This window comes from Cebidichthys violaceus, unplaced genomic scaffold (assembly GCF_023349555.1).
Source record: "Cebidichthys violaceus isolate CVI_PGR_0920_01 unplaced genomic scaffold, fCebVio1.0.p SCAF_36, whole genome shotgun sequence".
NCBI classification, from domain to species: domain Eukaryota; kingdom Metazoa; phylum Chordata; class Actinopteri; order Perciformes; family Stichaeidae; genus Cebidichthys; species Cebidichthys violaceus.
In genome coordinates this window covers 128,604-146,126 of record NW_027176550.1, presented here as the reverse complement: position 1 = coordinate 146,126, position 17,523 = coordinate 128,604, and the positions used below count along the sequence as shown (strand labels likewise).

At 40.3% G+C, this 17,523-nt stretch overlaps 1 protein-coding gene across 1 annotated transcript; it reads left to right on the top strand.

Annotated features, from left to right (window-relative positions):
• Positions 1-5,917: 5,917 nt before the first annotated feature.
• On the top strand, positions 5,918-9,084 carry LOC137884007 (keratin, type I cytoskeletal 13-like). Its single transcript, XM_068725632.1, has 7 exons — positions 5,918-6,343; positions 6,647-6,729; positions 7,418-7,736; positions 7,818-7,943; positions 8,132-8,206; positions 8,299-8,438; positions 8,852-9,084. Exons 1-7 carry the CDS (start codon positions 5,933-5,935, stop codon positions 8,976-8,978), a joined length of 1,281 nt encoding a protein of 426 aa, XP_068581733.1. The 5' UTR covers positions 5,918-5,932; the 3' UTR covers positions 8,979-9,084.
• Positions 9,085-17,523: the final 8,439 nt, after the last annotated feature.

Here is a 17,523-nt window from a genome sequence, read left to right as displayed (position 1 = left end):
TGATTGGTCCCACTAATGTCTAAAATGTAATTAGAGACGTCAGAAGAAACTTTTTTAATGTCAGCTTTGCTTTCTATAAAAATAGGTTTTGGAAAGATTAGAAATCGACCCAAAAGTTTGGAGATTGAGGAGAAAAAGGAAGAAAGAGCCTGAATGCATCTTCCAACAGCTGCAGAGTCATTTCTTCTCTTTTGCTTCATATCAAACTAATTATCTTGTTTCCTCTCCATCGGTTCATCCGGTTCGTTCTCTTCTGTCTAAACTTTGACGTGAACTATGGAGTCGATCCAACAGCCCGGCGGTTAGAAAGCTTCCGGCAGCTTTGAGCCTGAAAGGCTTTCGTGTGTGTAAACTAATACGCAATAAATCACTTTGGTTATTGTGAGGAGCCAATTTGTTCAACAAAGAGATTCAGAATATGTCTTCAGGATATGCATCTAAAGATTTATGATCTAAACATGTGACATTATGATCGGTTCACATCAACATGTTTTAATCTGAGAGCTTTGAGTACTAATCTGTGTAAATGAATTCAGTGATTACGTCATGACATCTGCCAGGCTTCAATAATGATGTAATAATAGTAATGTAATAATAACGATGTAATAATTATATCATAATAATAATAATTGTTGTTTGCTTTTGGTTGATCTTTGCACTACCGTTTAGTTTATCTAGTTAGTTAATTTAACACTATTCTATTTTATTGTATATATTGTGCATTTCTATTGTTTTTTTGTTTTCTTTATATTTAATATGTTCTACTCTGTTATTTTATTGTATATACTGTGCATTTTTCGTACTTAATATTTAACTTTTTACTAGTTAAAAAGTTAACTAGTTAGTTTTGCTGCTGTTACAAACAAATTTCCCCCTGAGGATGAATAAAGTGTCCATCTATCTATCTAATAATGTAATCATATTAATGTAATAATAGTCATGTAATAATAACAATAATGTAATGAAATATATGAGCAGTGGTGGAAAGTACAAATCTAAAGTAATAGCAAATACTTTTACTTGAGTATTTCTATTTTCTGCTACTTTATACTTCTACTCATCGCACTGTACATATTGTACTTTTTACTGTACTACATTAATCCGACCGCTTTAGTTACTTTACAGATTCAGATTATTAAAACAAAATATAACCAACTAATAACTGATGATGTAATACTACAGATTATATAAAGTATTTAAAATGAGCTGCAACATTAAAGTATGTTATGTATTTCTTACTGTTATGTCATCTGTTTTGTTAAATTTGAATTGCTTTTATTGTTTCTGGTTTTTACCATGTAAAGTGTCTTTGAGTACCTTTTAAAGCGCTCTACAAATAAAATGTATTATTATTATTATTATTAAAGCACAAAAAAAATATAACTTGTTTAGTTGGGAAAACATGATTAAATATGTGAACGTCTGTCTCATGTACGAGTTGTACATTAACCTCTCCTCCACTCAAACAGTTTGTTATCAAGAACAACTGATATTGGCTCACAAGAGGGGATCATTATATATTATTATACATTATTATATATAATAATGTATTATTATACAACATACGTCTGTCTGTCTTTAATTTGCCGGTGGACCCTCATCTACCTGTGTGTCTTTTATTGTTGTTTATCTGTCTATATTTCACATACTCTGCATGCTTTTATGTTTTGTGTCTCAGACGTGGATGTCTTTAGTGTCTAACGATGCGGCATAATCTTATATTCTGGTTTTAGGTTTATTTTGTAATATCTGTCTCTTGGGACTACAGATGAAAAACAGCCTCTTGGCTAACTCTGGAGCATTTACAGCAATGTTTTTATTAATGTCCACTGTCCCTTATCAAACAAACCAATACATAAATAAAGTGATGACACATTAATGCATCAATCATTATAATAATATAATATATGTTATTCTGCATCACAAGTACTTTTACTTTTGGTAACTTGTGTTTATTTTGATGCAAAAAATGTTCGGACTTTTACTGAAGTACAATATCTGAGTACTACTTCCTCCGCTGTGTCCGTCGTCGTATTTTACTTGAACTCAGCTCTAAAGTAACGCCAAAGTTTTTTACTGCAGAAAAATGATGAATTATGAAGAGTCGAGAGCAGGAATGTGGAGGTCTAAATAGCTTCATAGCACTTATAATGCATCATGTGCATAAAGGTTTGTGTTACGTAACCCTGAAACATTCCAAAACTCTTTTGACTTTTAACTTTGCACTCCATCCATCATCAGTTGTGTGTCTCTTCAGATATTAGCGAGATACGGTTTCTGCGTTCCACTCACTCACGCAGAACCAAATAAATGTTAGTTTTGACAGCTGATCTGAGCTGCAGACGACCTGGATCACGGTAAAAAGGACCGGTCGGTCCTGCTGGCGGGGAGGGGGGGTACTGGTTTACTGGATTACTGGGTTTACAGGTGACAAAATGCTGAGTGACATTTTGGCCCTCGGCCTCGCGGCTGTCATCGAGTTACCGAGCAGAGAAAGTCGTGCATCACTTTTGGCAGTAACCCTGGAGGGTAGGAGGTCAGCTTCAGGGTGTAGAAACTGGTTCGATAACATTTGTTCGCTCGTATGTAATTCCTTCGGAAAGCGAAACGTGGATTGTTGGCGGTGTTGATCGGGGTGTGATCGATGAGCGATGGGGCGCTGTGAGCTGGGCGTGTGCGGAATGAGGACATAAAGACGCTTGTTAACGGTAACGAGCAGGTGGCGAGGACTCAACAGAGTAAACAGCTATTAACCAAAGGACAATCGATGGAATGCAGAGCAAACATCACCGACTGTGTTCAGGGTGCAGAGTTCAGAGAGAAAAAGGAGCTCCTTCAGAGCTAAAGTCCAAAAGTGGAGACAAGAAGCCCGACTTCCGTAACTTTAGTTTAGCAGATGAAAGATTAAAGATGAAAGAAGTCTGCTCACAAAAACAGCTGCTTTTAAGGACCAAACGCACGTTTTCATGTTCATTTAAGACATTTACAGAGCAGCTTCCTGCAGATCTGCACGTCTTAAAGTCGGTTTAAAGGTTTCTGCCTTTGAAAGGGACCATTTGGTCCTTTATGCTTTTTAATGATTGACTGGAGACAAACATCCAAATAAAGAGAAAATTCTGAGTGACTAAAATTTGCAAATAAAGAACAAATCAGCGGTTTGCACACATTTTATGAATCAGAAGCAACATTTTTCTTATTTTCTATGTTGTTTTAAAGACGACGTGGATTAAGATTCAGAGTTTCTTAACGTCTGCAAAGCTCAAAGTAAACAAAGTTTTAGTCCAGGCGTCGTTTGAAGCAGCTCTTCAGAGGTTCATCCTCCCGTGACTCCAGGTGTGTCTCTGAAGCATCAAGTTAACCTTTGGCAGCACCGACGTGCCCACGAGCCAACAAGATGTTTGTGGTTTGTAGTTTCGCTTGTGTGATTTTAGGAATTTCAGGTGAAATATTTTATGAAACTGACTTTGTACATTTGCATAATCTACTTACATATTGTTTATAGGATCCACATCAGCTTCTGCAAAGTAAGACGAAAACAACAGTTAACACAAAATAATTCACTGTAGATGTTTACATTAAAACATATTATATTTGCTTCAGTAATGCCGTTTATAAATAATATATATATATATACATACACATACATACATATATATATACTTTTCACTGCAGGATACTTTAAAGATTCATAATATGAGATTGGGAACATTTCGATTACATCCACACAGCTCTCAACATGGCGACGCCTTAGCTCGTAGCTAACGGTGCTAACAAAGCTAGCAGTTCAAACTTCGCGCTAACGTTATTGTTTGCTAAGTGAAGTTCACTAACTTAACAGGTTGCAGCTCATAAACTAGAACAGATTAGTTGTTACTGATATTTACAGCCAACAGAAGAAATACTTGAAAACCAACTCTTAAAAGCGTATTTCATGGTGGCAGCACGTGATTACAACACATTAAGTTCTGCCACAACAATTTAGGTTTTGGCAACAAGGACAGATCCTGGTTTGGGTAAAAATAAAACAGCTCGTTACTCTTTTGATTTATCACGGGACGCGAACACCGGTCTCCTGGGTGAAAGTCCCGTAATACTGTTGAACCTGGAAAATGAATTGTGTTTCCACTACGACAAAAGATCCTTTGACTTTGTTTCTGTCGGTGAAGCATGAAGCTAACTTTTGGCGGCACTAAATCGTCCAAAAACCAACAATATGTTTAACGTTTGAAGCTTCTGTAAATTTAGGAATTTCAGCTCAAACATCTTTTCAAATGAACAACACATGAGTTTTGTGTTACATTGTTCAGGCTGGTTGTGTAGCTCACTGACAAAGCTAATGTTAGCATGCTAGTAGCTGAGCCGGTTAGCGTAAAAGAGGTAGTATGGATAAGGGTTTAAAAATAACACAAGGTTTTAAATTACATTTCACTAAAGAAAATAATGCAACAGTCCTCAGATAATGAAACATTATCCAAATAAGAGTAAATATGTTGGTTAGCTTAGCATAATCAGATATCATTATAAACAGACTACTGTCTGACTAAGTCTGAAACCATCTATGCCGAATAAAACTACATTTACTAAAAATGCATCTGTTGTTTGGAAGTAATGTTGGCTTTCAGCAACAGATTTAAACATCAATGAAGTCACTACTAGCTGAGACATTTATTAGGTTTTAACCTGAATACGTTTTTTTAAGTAGTTACTGAAAACTTAGGAAGTATTTTATGTTCAGTGAACTGCATCAGTCCCACATAATCCTTGTAGATTTATGCAGTAATTGTAAACAAATAGCAAAGTGTTGTTTCAATTTGATGTTTTATTGGTGAACATTATTATTATTATTAACGTTATCCATACTGGTACTTCAGTTTTTCTATTTTAAATCACTTTCAACCATTTTATGTCACAGCTGGTTTCAGCTTACCTCTGAACTCAGGTATCTAAGAAATATAACAAAACATTGGTATCATCTAGTCCAGTACTACTACTGCTAGTACTACGATCGTTACTTGTGTTACTAATATTACTTCTAGTCTAGTACTTCTTTGACTACTGTTCCCTATGTTACTACAACTATTGCTTCTATTGTTACTAAAAGAAGCAGTCGTATTACTACAACATTCAGTCCCTCATGAGTTCTTGTTTTCTTCACCAAAGAGGTCATGTTTTATATGTTTTATATGTTTTATATATTTTCAGTTTGGTTTGTTAGTCAGCAGGATTACAGAAACACTTGTTTGTGTTATTTTACTTCTCTGAATCACTAAATAAAGTAATTTTCTGTTTGAGTGAATAAAACAATAAACTACTTGTGTCATTTTACTTTGAAGGATCACAGTTTTTTAAATTTTGTTGTAAAATTCCTGAAAAATCTGACGTGAAGAAACAAAACGTCAAAACCATGAATGTATTCATAATAATTGCAAATGTTTCAGACACTCACTGATCCTCATGTGGCGTCTGATTACAGAAGTGTTCTTGTTTAGAATCAAACATGTTTCTCTTGATTTGCATAAATCTGTCATAACTTTCCCCTCATACCTGAGACAGGTAGAGGCCCTGAACTCGCCCACATTCCACCAGCGAAGTGACATTTAGAACAAAGTGTTAAGTTTACTGCTGCAGGTGACCTTTGGATCCACTCAAGAGAAACATGTCCAAAGGTCTCCCTGAGCCTGGAGGTCCTGCGCACCTTTACACACCTTTACACACCTTCACAGAGCCGTCACTGTCGCACAGGTAAGCAGCTTTAAAGGTTACACACATCACCCCCCTCCCCCGACATACCTGCCACATACCTGTCTCCCCGCCTCACCTGTTTGCCCGGTGTTGGCTCGTGATTGGCCGCTTGTCGGCTGCAGGAGGTTTAAATAGGAGGAGGGAGTCCTGCAGCTCCTCACTCTCCTCTCAGCAGGAAACTTCATCCATCATGTCCTACTCTCGCACCTCCTCCACGTTTGGCTCCGGCGGCTCCGGCGGCTCCATGACCAGACGCGTGTCCTCCATGAGGGCCGGCAGCGTGTACGGTGGCGCCGGAGGCTCAGGGGTCCGCATCTCCTCCTCCATAATGGGAGGAGGTGGAGGTGGAGGAGGAGGAGGCTACAGCTACAGCGCGTCCAGCTCGTCCGGCAGCGCCGACAGCAACTTGATCGGGAACGAGAAGTTCGCCATGCAGAACCTGAACGACCGGCTGGCCACCTACCTGGAGAAGGTCCGCTCTCTGGAGAAGTCCAACGCGGAGCTGGAGCTGAAGATCAGGCAGTTCCTGGAGAGCAAGGTCGGTCCGAGCACCAGAGACTACGGAGCCTTCTACGTCACCATTGCTGACGTCACCGCCAAGGTAACTCATCCTCATCCTCATCACCATCTTTCTCCTCTTCTTCATCCTCCTCCTCCTCCTCAGCTGAATCAGCTCAAGTAACTGTAGCAGTACTAGTACTACTATGAGACACAGCTCTAGTAGTACGAGCACTGCTTATGCAAAAATTGTGGTACTACTATAAGACACAACTCTAGTAGTACAAGAGTAGTGAAAAACTGTGGTGGTAGTACTGCAAGCAGCAACTGTAGAAGTAATAGTAGTTGTAGTACTCATATGAGTACTCTCACCTGATGATGTCACTCTGATGTGATGATGTCACAGATTCAGGCGGCCATCAAGATGAACGGAGCGATTCATCTGAACATCGACAACGCACAGCTAGCTGCAGACGACTTCAGGACCAAGTGAGAGAGACACACACACACACACACACACACACACACACACACACACACACACACACACACACACACACACACACACACATGAACCAATGAGAAAAAAATCAAACAACAGTTCAACTTCTATCTTGTAATACTAGCTATAGTATTAGCTGTACTAGTTGTAGTAACAGCACTACTTGTTGTAGTAGTAGTAGTAACTGCAGTAGCCTCAGTTAAAGCTACCGGACCTGACCTGATCAGTTTCTATGAGAAGTGGGCAGAGTCAGTGTGTTAAACACCTGTACTGTCAGTGAGTACACAGACGGAGGAAGATAAACTCGGGTGTGACTTGATTGACAGGTGAGATATTTCCGTCCCATCATGCAGCAGCTGTGACCTCAGGGCGTCGCCTCAACTCGTGAATCCAGACGCTTTGACACACCTGAAGGAAATCAGAGAGTCTAGAAGTCTAGACTAGAAACACATGTTCTACTGAATACTGGAGGAGAACCATCGTCAGGAAAACTTTATTTACACTCTGATGGTTAACGTTAAACTGTGAGGGGGGTCAGTACGGTCCGTTACTCCACTACTCCAGTAGTAGTATAAGCAGCAACAGCTATCGTAGTAGTACCTCTGGTACAGAAGTATTGAGAGACTCTTAAGTCTCAGTCCGACAGCAGCTCTGACGTCTTCACACCTGCTGCAGGTACGAGAACGAGCTGGCCATGCGGCAGTCGGTGGAGGCCGACATCGCCGGTCTGAGGAGGGTCCTGGACGAGCTGACCCTGAGCCGGACCGACCTGGAGATGCAGATCGAGGGCCTGAAGGAGGAGCTGATCTTCCTCAAGAAGAACCACGAGGAGGAGCTGCTGGCCTCGCGCTCTAACATGAGCGGTCAGGTGAACGTGGAGGTGGACGCCGCTCCTCAGCAGGACCTCTCCAAGGTGATGGCCGACATCCGGGAGCACTACGAGGGCATCGCCGCCAAGAGCCAGAGGGAGCTGGAGGTCTGGTTCCAGACCAAGGTAAGGCCGTCACATCACTTCCTGCCGACGCTCACCCGCCCGTCCGTTGCCATCGTGTGATCGAGCGTTTGTTTCCCGCAGTCAGAGACTCTGAACAGAGAGGTGGTCACTCAGACGGAGACGCTGCAGACGACCAGGTCGGAGGTCACGGAGGTCAAGCGGACGCTGCAGTCGCTACAGATCGAGCTGCAGTCCATGTTGGGCATGGTGAGGCCAAAGTACTACTACCACCGTGTACAAATACACTGCAGAGGGTAGAAGTCCTGCATTCACAATGTTACTGAAGTAATTAGTATTTAAGCAGTAAGCAACAGGTTTTAACAAGTATTTGTATTATGAGTGTAAACTAAACTAAAGACATAAATAAAAACACTAACTTGCGTCTTTCTGTGCAGAAAGCGTCTCTGGAGGGAACTCTGGCTGAGACACAGAACCGGTACTCCATGCAGCTCTCTGGGTACCAGGGGCAGGTGAGACAGAACACCCGTTAAACTGTGCCACTTCCATATTTCTGCACTTTGATTCAGACTCTTACCCGAGAGATCTCCTCGTCCGCCTGCAGGTGACCTCCATGGAGGAGCAGCTGGTGCAGCTGAGGGCCGACCTGGAGAGGCAGGGACAGGAGTACCAGATGCTGCTGGACATCAAGACCAGGCTGGAGATGGAGATCGCCGAGTACAGGAGGCTGCTGGACGGAGAGAGGTGGGTGTTGGTCGGCAGCTGAGACTCCTCAGGTGTTCGCCGTCGCACCTGAGGCAGCAGATAGCGCCAAGGTCATCGCCTCTGTAGGAGGAGTTACTCAGGTTCAGAGTAGTAGCTATCTAATTAGTATTTAAGTAGGAAGTAACAAGTAGTTAGAACTAATTTGTTTTTAATTAAGTATCAAGTAAGTAGGTTTATTAGAATTATCTTGTAAGTAATCAGTAATTTAATAGGTTGTAATAAGTAAGTACTCAGCAGGCAACATGTAATTAAGTAGTAAATAAATATGTAGTTGTTATATGTAGAAGTAATTATTAGTAATAAGTATTTTAGTAGCTAGAAACGGGTACTAGTACTCTGTAATAAGAAAAGATCTTCAGCTCACAGCGATCTGTTTTCTGATTGGTCGACAGCGTCAGCTCCTCCTCCTCCACCACCACCACGACCAAGCGGACGGTGGTGGTGGTGCAGGAGGTGGTTGATGGGGTGGTGACGTCCTCCTCCACCTCCACCTCCTCCGGCACCGTCCTGAGCAACTGAGCTGCTGCCGGGGGCGACCGCCAATCATCATCATCATCATCGTCATCGTCGTCGTTAACTGATGTTGAGAATGTGGCGGTTAAACAATAAAACGAGTCTTAATAAACTGAGTGTTTGTGTTGATCTGTAGATTACTGACACGAATACACTGAGAACAAGGAGATCTAGACGCTTCATTTTCCTCTAGTCTTGAGTTTTAGTTTAGTGTGTTTTCTGGTTTGTATATATTTAGTTTTTGTGAGGACCAGCAGCTTTAAAGAAGTCACATACAGAAGACATCGTGTTGAAATATCCTGAAATCCACTGGAGCTAAAACAATATTTATATCTAGTTCTTTAATTATTTAATAAGTATTTAAATATAATAAGTATTGAAGCAGTAAGTAAATAAGTATTTAGAAATAATAAGTAATGAAGTAGTAAGTAAATAAGTATTTAGAAATAATAAGTAATGTAGTAAGTAAATAAGTATTTAGAAATAATAAGTAATGAAGTAGTAAGTAAATAAGTATTTAGAAATAATAAGTAATGAAGTAGTAAGTAAATAAGTATTTAGAAATAATAAGTAATGAAGTAGTAAGTAAATAAGTATTTAGAAATAATAAGTATTGAAGTAGTAAGTAAATAAGTATTTACAAATAATAAGTAATGAAGTAGTAAGTAAATAAGTATTTAGAAATAATAAGTAATGAAGTAGTAAGTAAATAAGTATTTAGAAATAATAAGTATTGAAGTAGTAAGTAAATAAGTATTTAAAAGTTATAAACATATATTATATATTATTAAATAAATATTTAATATCTAGTTCTTTAAATCTACAAAACCAGAGAAAGAACCGGACTCACTGAGAAACGCTGCAGCACAGCGCCACCTGCTGGAAGCTCACGTTCACTTTCTGTCACATTTTTATTTTGTTGTTATTCCTTTTTTTATTATTGTTTCAGTTCAGTTTTAGTTTTTCATAAAAGATATAATTTTTAGTTTACCTGCCTATGTTCATTTTAGTGTCAGTTTAGAAAAACAATCCTGATATATAAAGAAGAATAAAAAGAGCAATAATATGAAATAAATATAAAGATACAGGAACATGAAGGAGAAATAAAAGAACAAGAAGAACTTATAAATATCCTGAAATAAATCTACTTTTTACAGTTTTCTCCTCTTTCTCTGTTGCATTAATCTGTTACTTTGATCCAGTTACACAACAACTAGGAAAAATACTTCATAACAAGTAACCTCATAAAGTGATGTGTGGTAGAACCTCTAAAATCAAATGACCATGAATGCATCACGGTGAACTTCTGCGGGTTTGATCCACATCAGGAGTCACAACGCCTCCCTCTGCCGGTCCTCCTCAACATTCATCGTTTCCTCTTTTAATGAGGTTTTTTCCTTCTTGACATTTCATTTAACCTCTCAGCTGAAGCTCTTTAGTTGCAGTTTCCTGTCAGAGTTTTGGCTGCAGCAGCTCTGCAGGTTGATTCACGTCCCGGATCAGCAGGGAAAGAAACTTCCACCATCACATTCTTCATCTTTAACTTTATTAACCCCTCAGGGCTTCGATCCTCAGCTCAGATTAAAAATGAATACTCCTCTAGATGTCACGCTTTAAGGGAGATGCATGATGGGAATTTAATTTTGTTGGTTTCCTCACGGAAAACGAAGAAACTGAATATTTCTATGAGGTCCTGGTCCTGGTCCAGGTCCTGGTAACCGTAAACTCTGCAGCTTGATATGATGGTCTGACAGCAGACGAATGGAACGGGGCTCACATTCGTTTCCCCGCTTTGTAAAAACAATCTCAGTCCGTGTCAACGATACAAACAGAAACAGTTTCTCACATTTGAATTGTGACTATATAAAGTTGACAGTAGATAGAGAGATAGATGCGTTATTAGCAGGAGTAGCTCCAGTGAGCTTCAGGCTCTTCGTGATAATTTATCGTCTTCATGTCCAATAAAATAATTGTTTCGTTCTGTGAAGACAATGTTTGTTACAAATGTTTTACGAGCGAGGTGACACATTTCAAAACCATAAACTCTTCTCTATACTTTCATAAATGTGAATATAGCGAGTCGTGTGATGTGTTTACATTCCCTTCTGATGTTTTCTGTATTTCATATTTTTATATCGTGTGGTTTTGTCTGATCTGATGATATCGAGCCGTGATTGATGGTTTCAGCCTCCAGCTGTGAGTTCCAGAGAGCAGGTTTACTGGAAACCTGAGACGAGGGAAACTCTGGGTCCTCAGATCCAGGAGGAGAGCTAACGTAAGATCTGGGTCTGTTAGCATGGTAACAGGGAGGAGGTGGTGTAGAAATCAATCAGTTATTATCAGTTATTATTATTATTATACAATGTTATTCTGTCAATGACCTCAGAGAGGATCAGTACTCTATCAGTACACTACTACAACACGGCATGTGTTGGTCGCCATAGTATAATGAGAGGAGAGCAACAGCTTACAAGACCAACAAGTCCCAAGACTAGTGCCAAGGCAAGACCAACAAGACCATAGACTAGTGCCAAGTCTAGACCAACGAGTCCCAAGACTAGTGCCAAGGCAAGACCAGCGAGTCCCAAGACTAGTGCCAAGGCAAGACCAACAAGTCCCAAGACTAGTGCCAAGTCAAGACCAACGAGTCCCAAGACTAGTGCCAAGTCAAGACCAGCGAGTCCCAAGACTAGTGCCACATCAAGACCAACAAGTCCCAAGACTAGTGACAAGTCAAGACCAACAAGTCCAAAGACTAGTGCCAAGGCAAGACCAACAAGACCATAGACTAGTGTCAAGTCAAGACCAGTGAGTCCCAAGACTAGTGCCAAGTCAAGACCAGCGAGTCCCAAGACTAGTGACAAGTCAAGACCAGTGAGTCCCAAGACTAGTGCCAAGGCAAGACCAACAAGTCCAAGACTAGTGCCAAGTCAAGACCAACGAGTCCCAAGACTAGTGCCAAGTCAAGACCAACGAGTCCCAAGACTAGTGCCAAGTCAAGACCAACAAGTCCATAGACTAGTGCCACATCAAGACCAACAAGTCCCAAGACTAGTGACAAGTCAAGACCAACAAGTCCAAAGACTAGTGCCAAGGCAAGACCAACAAGACCATAGACGAGTCAAGTCAAGACCAGCGAGTCCCAAGACTAGTGCCAAGGCAAGACCAGCGAGTCCCAAGACTAGTGCCAAGTCAAGACCAACGAGTCCCAAGACTAGTGCCAAGTCAAGACTAACAAGTCCCAAGACTAGTGCCAAGTCTAGACTAGTGAGTCCCAAGACTAGTGCCAAGTCAAGACCAACAAGTCCCAAGACTAGTGCCAAGTCTAGACCACTGAGTCCCAAGACTAGTGCCAAGTCTAGACCACTGAGTCCCAAGACTAGTGCCGCATCAAGACCAACAAGTCCCAAGACTAGTGCCAAGGAAGACCGAATCCCAAGACTAGTGCCAAGAAAGACCGAGTCCCAAGACTAGTGCCATGGCAAGACCAACAAGTCCATAGACTAGTGCCACATCAAGACCAACAAGTCCCAAGACTAGTGACAAGTCAAGACCAACAAGTCCAAAGACTAGTGCCAAGGCAAGACCAACAAGTCCCAAGACTAGTACCAAGTCAAGGCCAGCGAGTCCCAAGACCAGAGCCAAGTCTAGACCAACAAGACCATAGACTAGTGTCAAGTCAAGACCAGCAAGTCCCAAGACTAGTGCCAAGGCAAGACCAGCGAGTCCCAAGACTAGTGCCAAGGCAAGACCAACAAGTCCCAAGACTAGTGCCAAGTCAAGACCAGCGAGTCCCAAGACTAGTGCCACATCAAGGCCAACAAGTCCATAGACTAGTGCCACATCAAGAACAACAAGTCCCAAGACTAGTGCCACATCAAGAATAAGTCCATAGACTAGTGCCAAGTCTAGACCAGCGAGTCCCAAGACTAGTGCCAAGTCAAGGCCAGTAAGTCCCAAGACCAGAGCCAAGTCTAGACTAACAAGACCATAGACTAGTGTCAAGTCAAGACCAGCGAGTCCCAAGACTAGAGCCAAATGAAGACCAACAAGTCCATAGACTTGTGTCAAGTCAAGACAAACAAATGAAAGACATCCCATCCACCCTGCAAAGGTCCAGCTCTCCGAGACATCATTCACAAGAATCACTACCAGCTCCATCTCAGCAGTCAAATGAAAACAAATCATTCAGTTATTTGCCAGTGGGGTGCAGTAGGACCAACAAAAGTCAGAGGGGATTGAACTACCTCAGATCAGCTGATCTCATGGTTCATCCAGTCAGAGTTCAGGCTCAGAGTTTCTTGAACCTGCTCTCTGGAATGGACATCAGATGCAACAGGTGTAGTGTAAGCTGAATGTGAACCTGATTGTTATCATAAATCTTCGGCCCCTCCCCCGAAGCCTCAGGCTGCGTCTTATGTAACTCTGCTGTCGACCCACAAACTGATCATAAATCTGATCATATTTATGATCCAACAGTGTGCCGATGGCTGAAGAACACACTGTGTGAACAGAAGATGGAAATCAAAGATAGTATCTTCAGTCTACATAATATGAAACCAGAGGCAGGTGACAACACCGCAACAATACTCTTTTGTATTAAATAAATGTAATTTAGTTAGGCTGAGTATGTTGTAACGGTTTTAAGATGCACTTCTTTGTAATTTTTACTGTTGTGCATAGATATGGTTTTCACATCGTAACGGTTGAGTGAATAACTGAATTACTTCTTGTTTAACCGTTTGTAAAGTGAACTATTTCTTAACAACTGTATGTTGCATCATAAACCTGCAGGTAATATGGAAGTATTCTCTGTAAACTTCTAGAAAAATTGTCCCATTTCAGGTCAAATGTCAACGCTCTTCTTTTTAATCTGACAGTGAAGGGAAGTAAAAAAACAAAACAAGATCAACTGTCAACTTTGATGGCAGGATTGTTTCAGTCATGTGACTTAGAAAGAACATGTAAAAGTTGAGCGTCTTTGTTGGAGTTGATTGACAGATGGTTTACAGAGCTTAAGCGTCATTCAGAGCTGAGGTGTGTCACATTTGGGAGGTTTTAAAAAGACACCAGAGGAGAGAATGAAGCCAGCGCGAAGCAACGAGCTGAGTAATCCAACCAGATCATACTTTACCAAAGTGCCCTTGAGCAAGGCACTGAACTCAAAGAGGCCCCATTGGACATCAGTCAGAGTCTGTAATTATGCTACTGAACTTATTAAATGTGAAGCTGCGTGTTCAGTCAAATTTCCTGCCAACAATGTTTATTGATTGATTGGATTAGATGTTGAAGTTTAGATTGAAAGCGTTATTGTTGCTCAATCATTCCTCCTGTCCACACCGGCCCTGAGGTGATCCCTTCTTAACATAACAACTAGGTTTGAGTAAATCCACACCAGGAGTCCTCCTCACATTTCTCTCACGAAACAATCTCCACCACTGGAACCATTGGTTCAGACTGAAATATCTCAACTGTCAGATATATTGCCATGACATTTGATGAAGACATTTGTAATTCCCAGCAGATGAATCCGTCTCATTTTGGTGACTTGTTAATCTTGATTTGGGACTTGGCCTTAATTTGTGACTTGATCTGGGACTTGGAACTTGTCTTGGGACTTGTTAGTCTTAGCTTGAGACTTGGTCTTTATTTGGGACTTGGTCTTGACTTAGTGCTTGTTGATTTTAACTATCTTTTATAATAATTTGTGATAATTTGATTAATATTCATAACTTCTGCAGCTGGACTCAGTCCTGATGCTTCTCACAGAGGGGCCCTTTGTCATGATGCAGTTGTAATGCCTTTATTATATCAGTATGTCTAAAAAAAGTTAATCAACTCATAACAATCTAAGTCTGACTAACAGTACGTTGCCTTTCAGCTGTGGTTAAGTCAAAATATGTTTTACTTGTTTTAACAAGTATTTTTTTGTCAGAGTGGAAGCAACAGTTACTGTATTATTAATGTTTGGAAGTGAGCCGATTCCATTCTTTGAGACTTTGTCTTGGTCTTCATTTGGGACTTGCCCTTAATTTGCAACTTGATCTGTGACTGTCTTGTCTTGGAACTCGTCTTGGGACTTGTTAGTCTTACCTTGGAACTTGGTCTTCATTTTGGACTTGACCTGGGGCTTGGCCTTGACTTGGCTCTAGTCTTGGTGCTTGTTCATCTTGATTAGCGACTTGACTTGAGTGTTCTTGGTCTCGACTTGGGACTTGTTAGTCTTGGCTTGGGATTTGGGTTTCTTTTGGGACTTGGTCTTGACTTGGCTCTAGTCTTGGTGCTTATTCATCCTGATAAGCGACTTGACTCGAGTGTGCAGTGAGTTCCTGTGCAGATTGAATGCACTCACTGTTCCTTACTTTTGAGTTTGACAAATGAACGTAAAGAAAGTTTTTACCGAGCAAAAGAAGGAAACATGGCGTCAGCTTCAGCCCTGCAGAGTGAAGCCTGAACTCATCCGTCACAACACGCCGAGACAAGATTTTAATCAAATCCAAATTAAATGAGAGTGAACGATTAAAAAAGCAGCAGAGATCAGCTTCCCTACAAACTATTAATACTCTCATACCTGTAAATATACAAGCAAAGACAAAAAAAAACACAAATCATCCCAAATATAAACCATCCCATCCTTCAGGAGAAAGAGCTTCTTTGGCCTGAAGCCGGAACGTGTGACAGCAGATCGCTGCTCATCAATCAAACGGCGTCCATCCTCAGATTAGAACTCCGTCTGCTGCCAGTTCAACGGATTAACTCTTCAGAGACGCAAAGAACACAAACACTCTCGTAACGTTAACTAAAGTACAATATGTACGTCGAGTTTATTCACTGCACTTCAGAGGGATGTATTCTTGACTTTCTACTCCACTACATTTGTGCTACAGCTTTAGTTCCTTTTCATGACACTATTATATGATGCAGTATTGTAATACTAGTCGACCAAGTAGAACACAAAATATCTAAAAGTGGCTCCACAGTGAGGTTAACGTGCATAAGAGAAGACATTATGAATAATATAATAAAACTCAAAGGAGCCCCTCCGTACAAAAAGTACTTTTCATACATTAAGAACATTTAGCTGAAAAGTCTTTTACTTGTAATAGAGTATTTATACTTGTACTTAACGATGTGAGTACAACACGTCCATTCATGTGTTCTTGTATCTAAATGATGGTATTATGAACATAAAAGCCCGTTGATGAAGGAAGAGGTTAGACAACCACAGCTGAGATACAACGAGTGTGTTTGTGAGCTGCACGTTACCCTGACGATACATCAACAGTTCTCTGGCTGTCAGCCGAGGGCGTTTTCCCACAAACGGGCAGCTGAAGTGGGCCGCTGTCAGAAAGGTGAGCGCTCGCTGCCAGGAGGCTTTTCATTGGTTGCCGCTGCCATCAGTGAGCTCTTTGTGTGGAGATAAAAAAAAAAAAAAAAAAACTGCAGCGCCAGCAAGAACCGGATCAACACCGAGAGGTGAACGAAAGGAGAGAAGTACTTCTACTCTCTAGTTATACTACCATTGTACTCTCTAGTTACAGTACCATTATACTCTCTAGTTACAGTACCATTGTACTCTCTAGTTATACTACCATTGTACTCTCTAGTTATACTACCATTGTACTCTCTAGTTACAGTACCATTATACTCTCAACTTATAGTACCATTATACTCTCAACTCATAGTACCATTATACTCTCTAGTTACAGTACCATTATACTCTCTAGTTACAGTACCATTATACTCTCAACTTATAGTACCATTATACTCTCTAGTTACAGTACCATTATACTCTCAACTTATAATACCATTATACTCTCTAGTTACAGTACCATTATACTCTCTAGTTACAGTACCATTATACTCTCAACTTATAATACCATTATACTCTCTAGTTACAGTACCATTATACTCTCAACTTATAATACCATTATACTCTCTAGTTACAGTACCATTATACTCTCTAGTTACAGTACCATTATACTCTCAACTTATAGTACCATTATACTCTCTAGTTACAGTACCATTATACTCTCAACTTATAATACCATTATACTCTCTAGTTACAGTACCATTATACTCTCTAGTTACAGTACCATTATACTCTCAACTTATAATACCATTATACTCTCTAGTTACAGTACCATTATACTCTCTAGTTATAGTACCATTATACTCTCAACTTATAATACCATTATACTCTCTAGTTACAGTACCATTATACTCTCAACTTATAATACCATTATACTCTCTAGTTACAGTACCATTATACTCTCTAGTTACAGTACCATTATACTCTCTAGTTACAGTACCATTATACTCTCTAGTTACAGTACCATTATACTCTCTAGTTACAGTACCATTATACTCTCTAGTTACAGTACCATTATACTCTCTAGTTATAGTACCATTATACTCTCTAGTTATAGTACCATTATACTCTCTAGTTACAGTACCATTATACTCTCTAGTTACAGTACCATTATACTCTCTAGTTATAGTACCATTATACTCTCTAGTTACAGTACCATTATACTCTCTAGTTACAGTA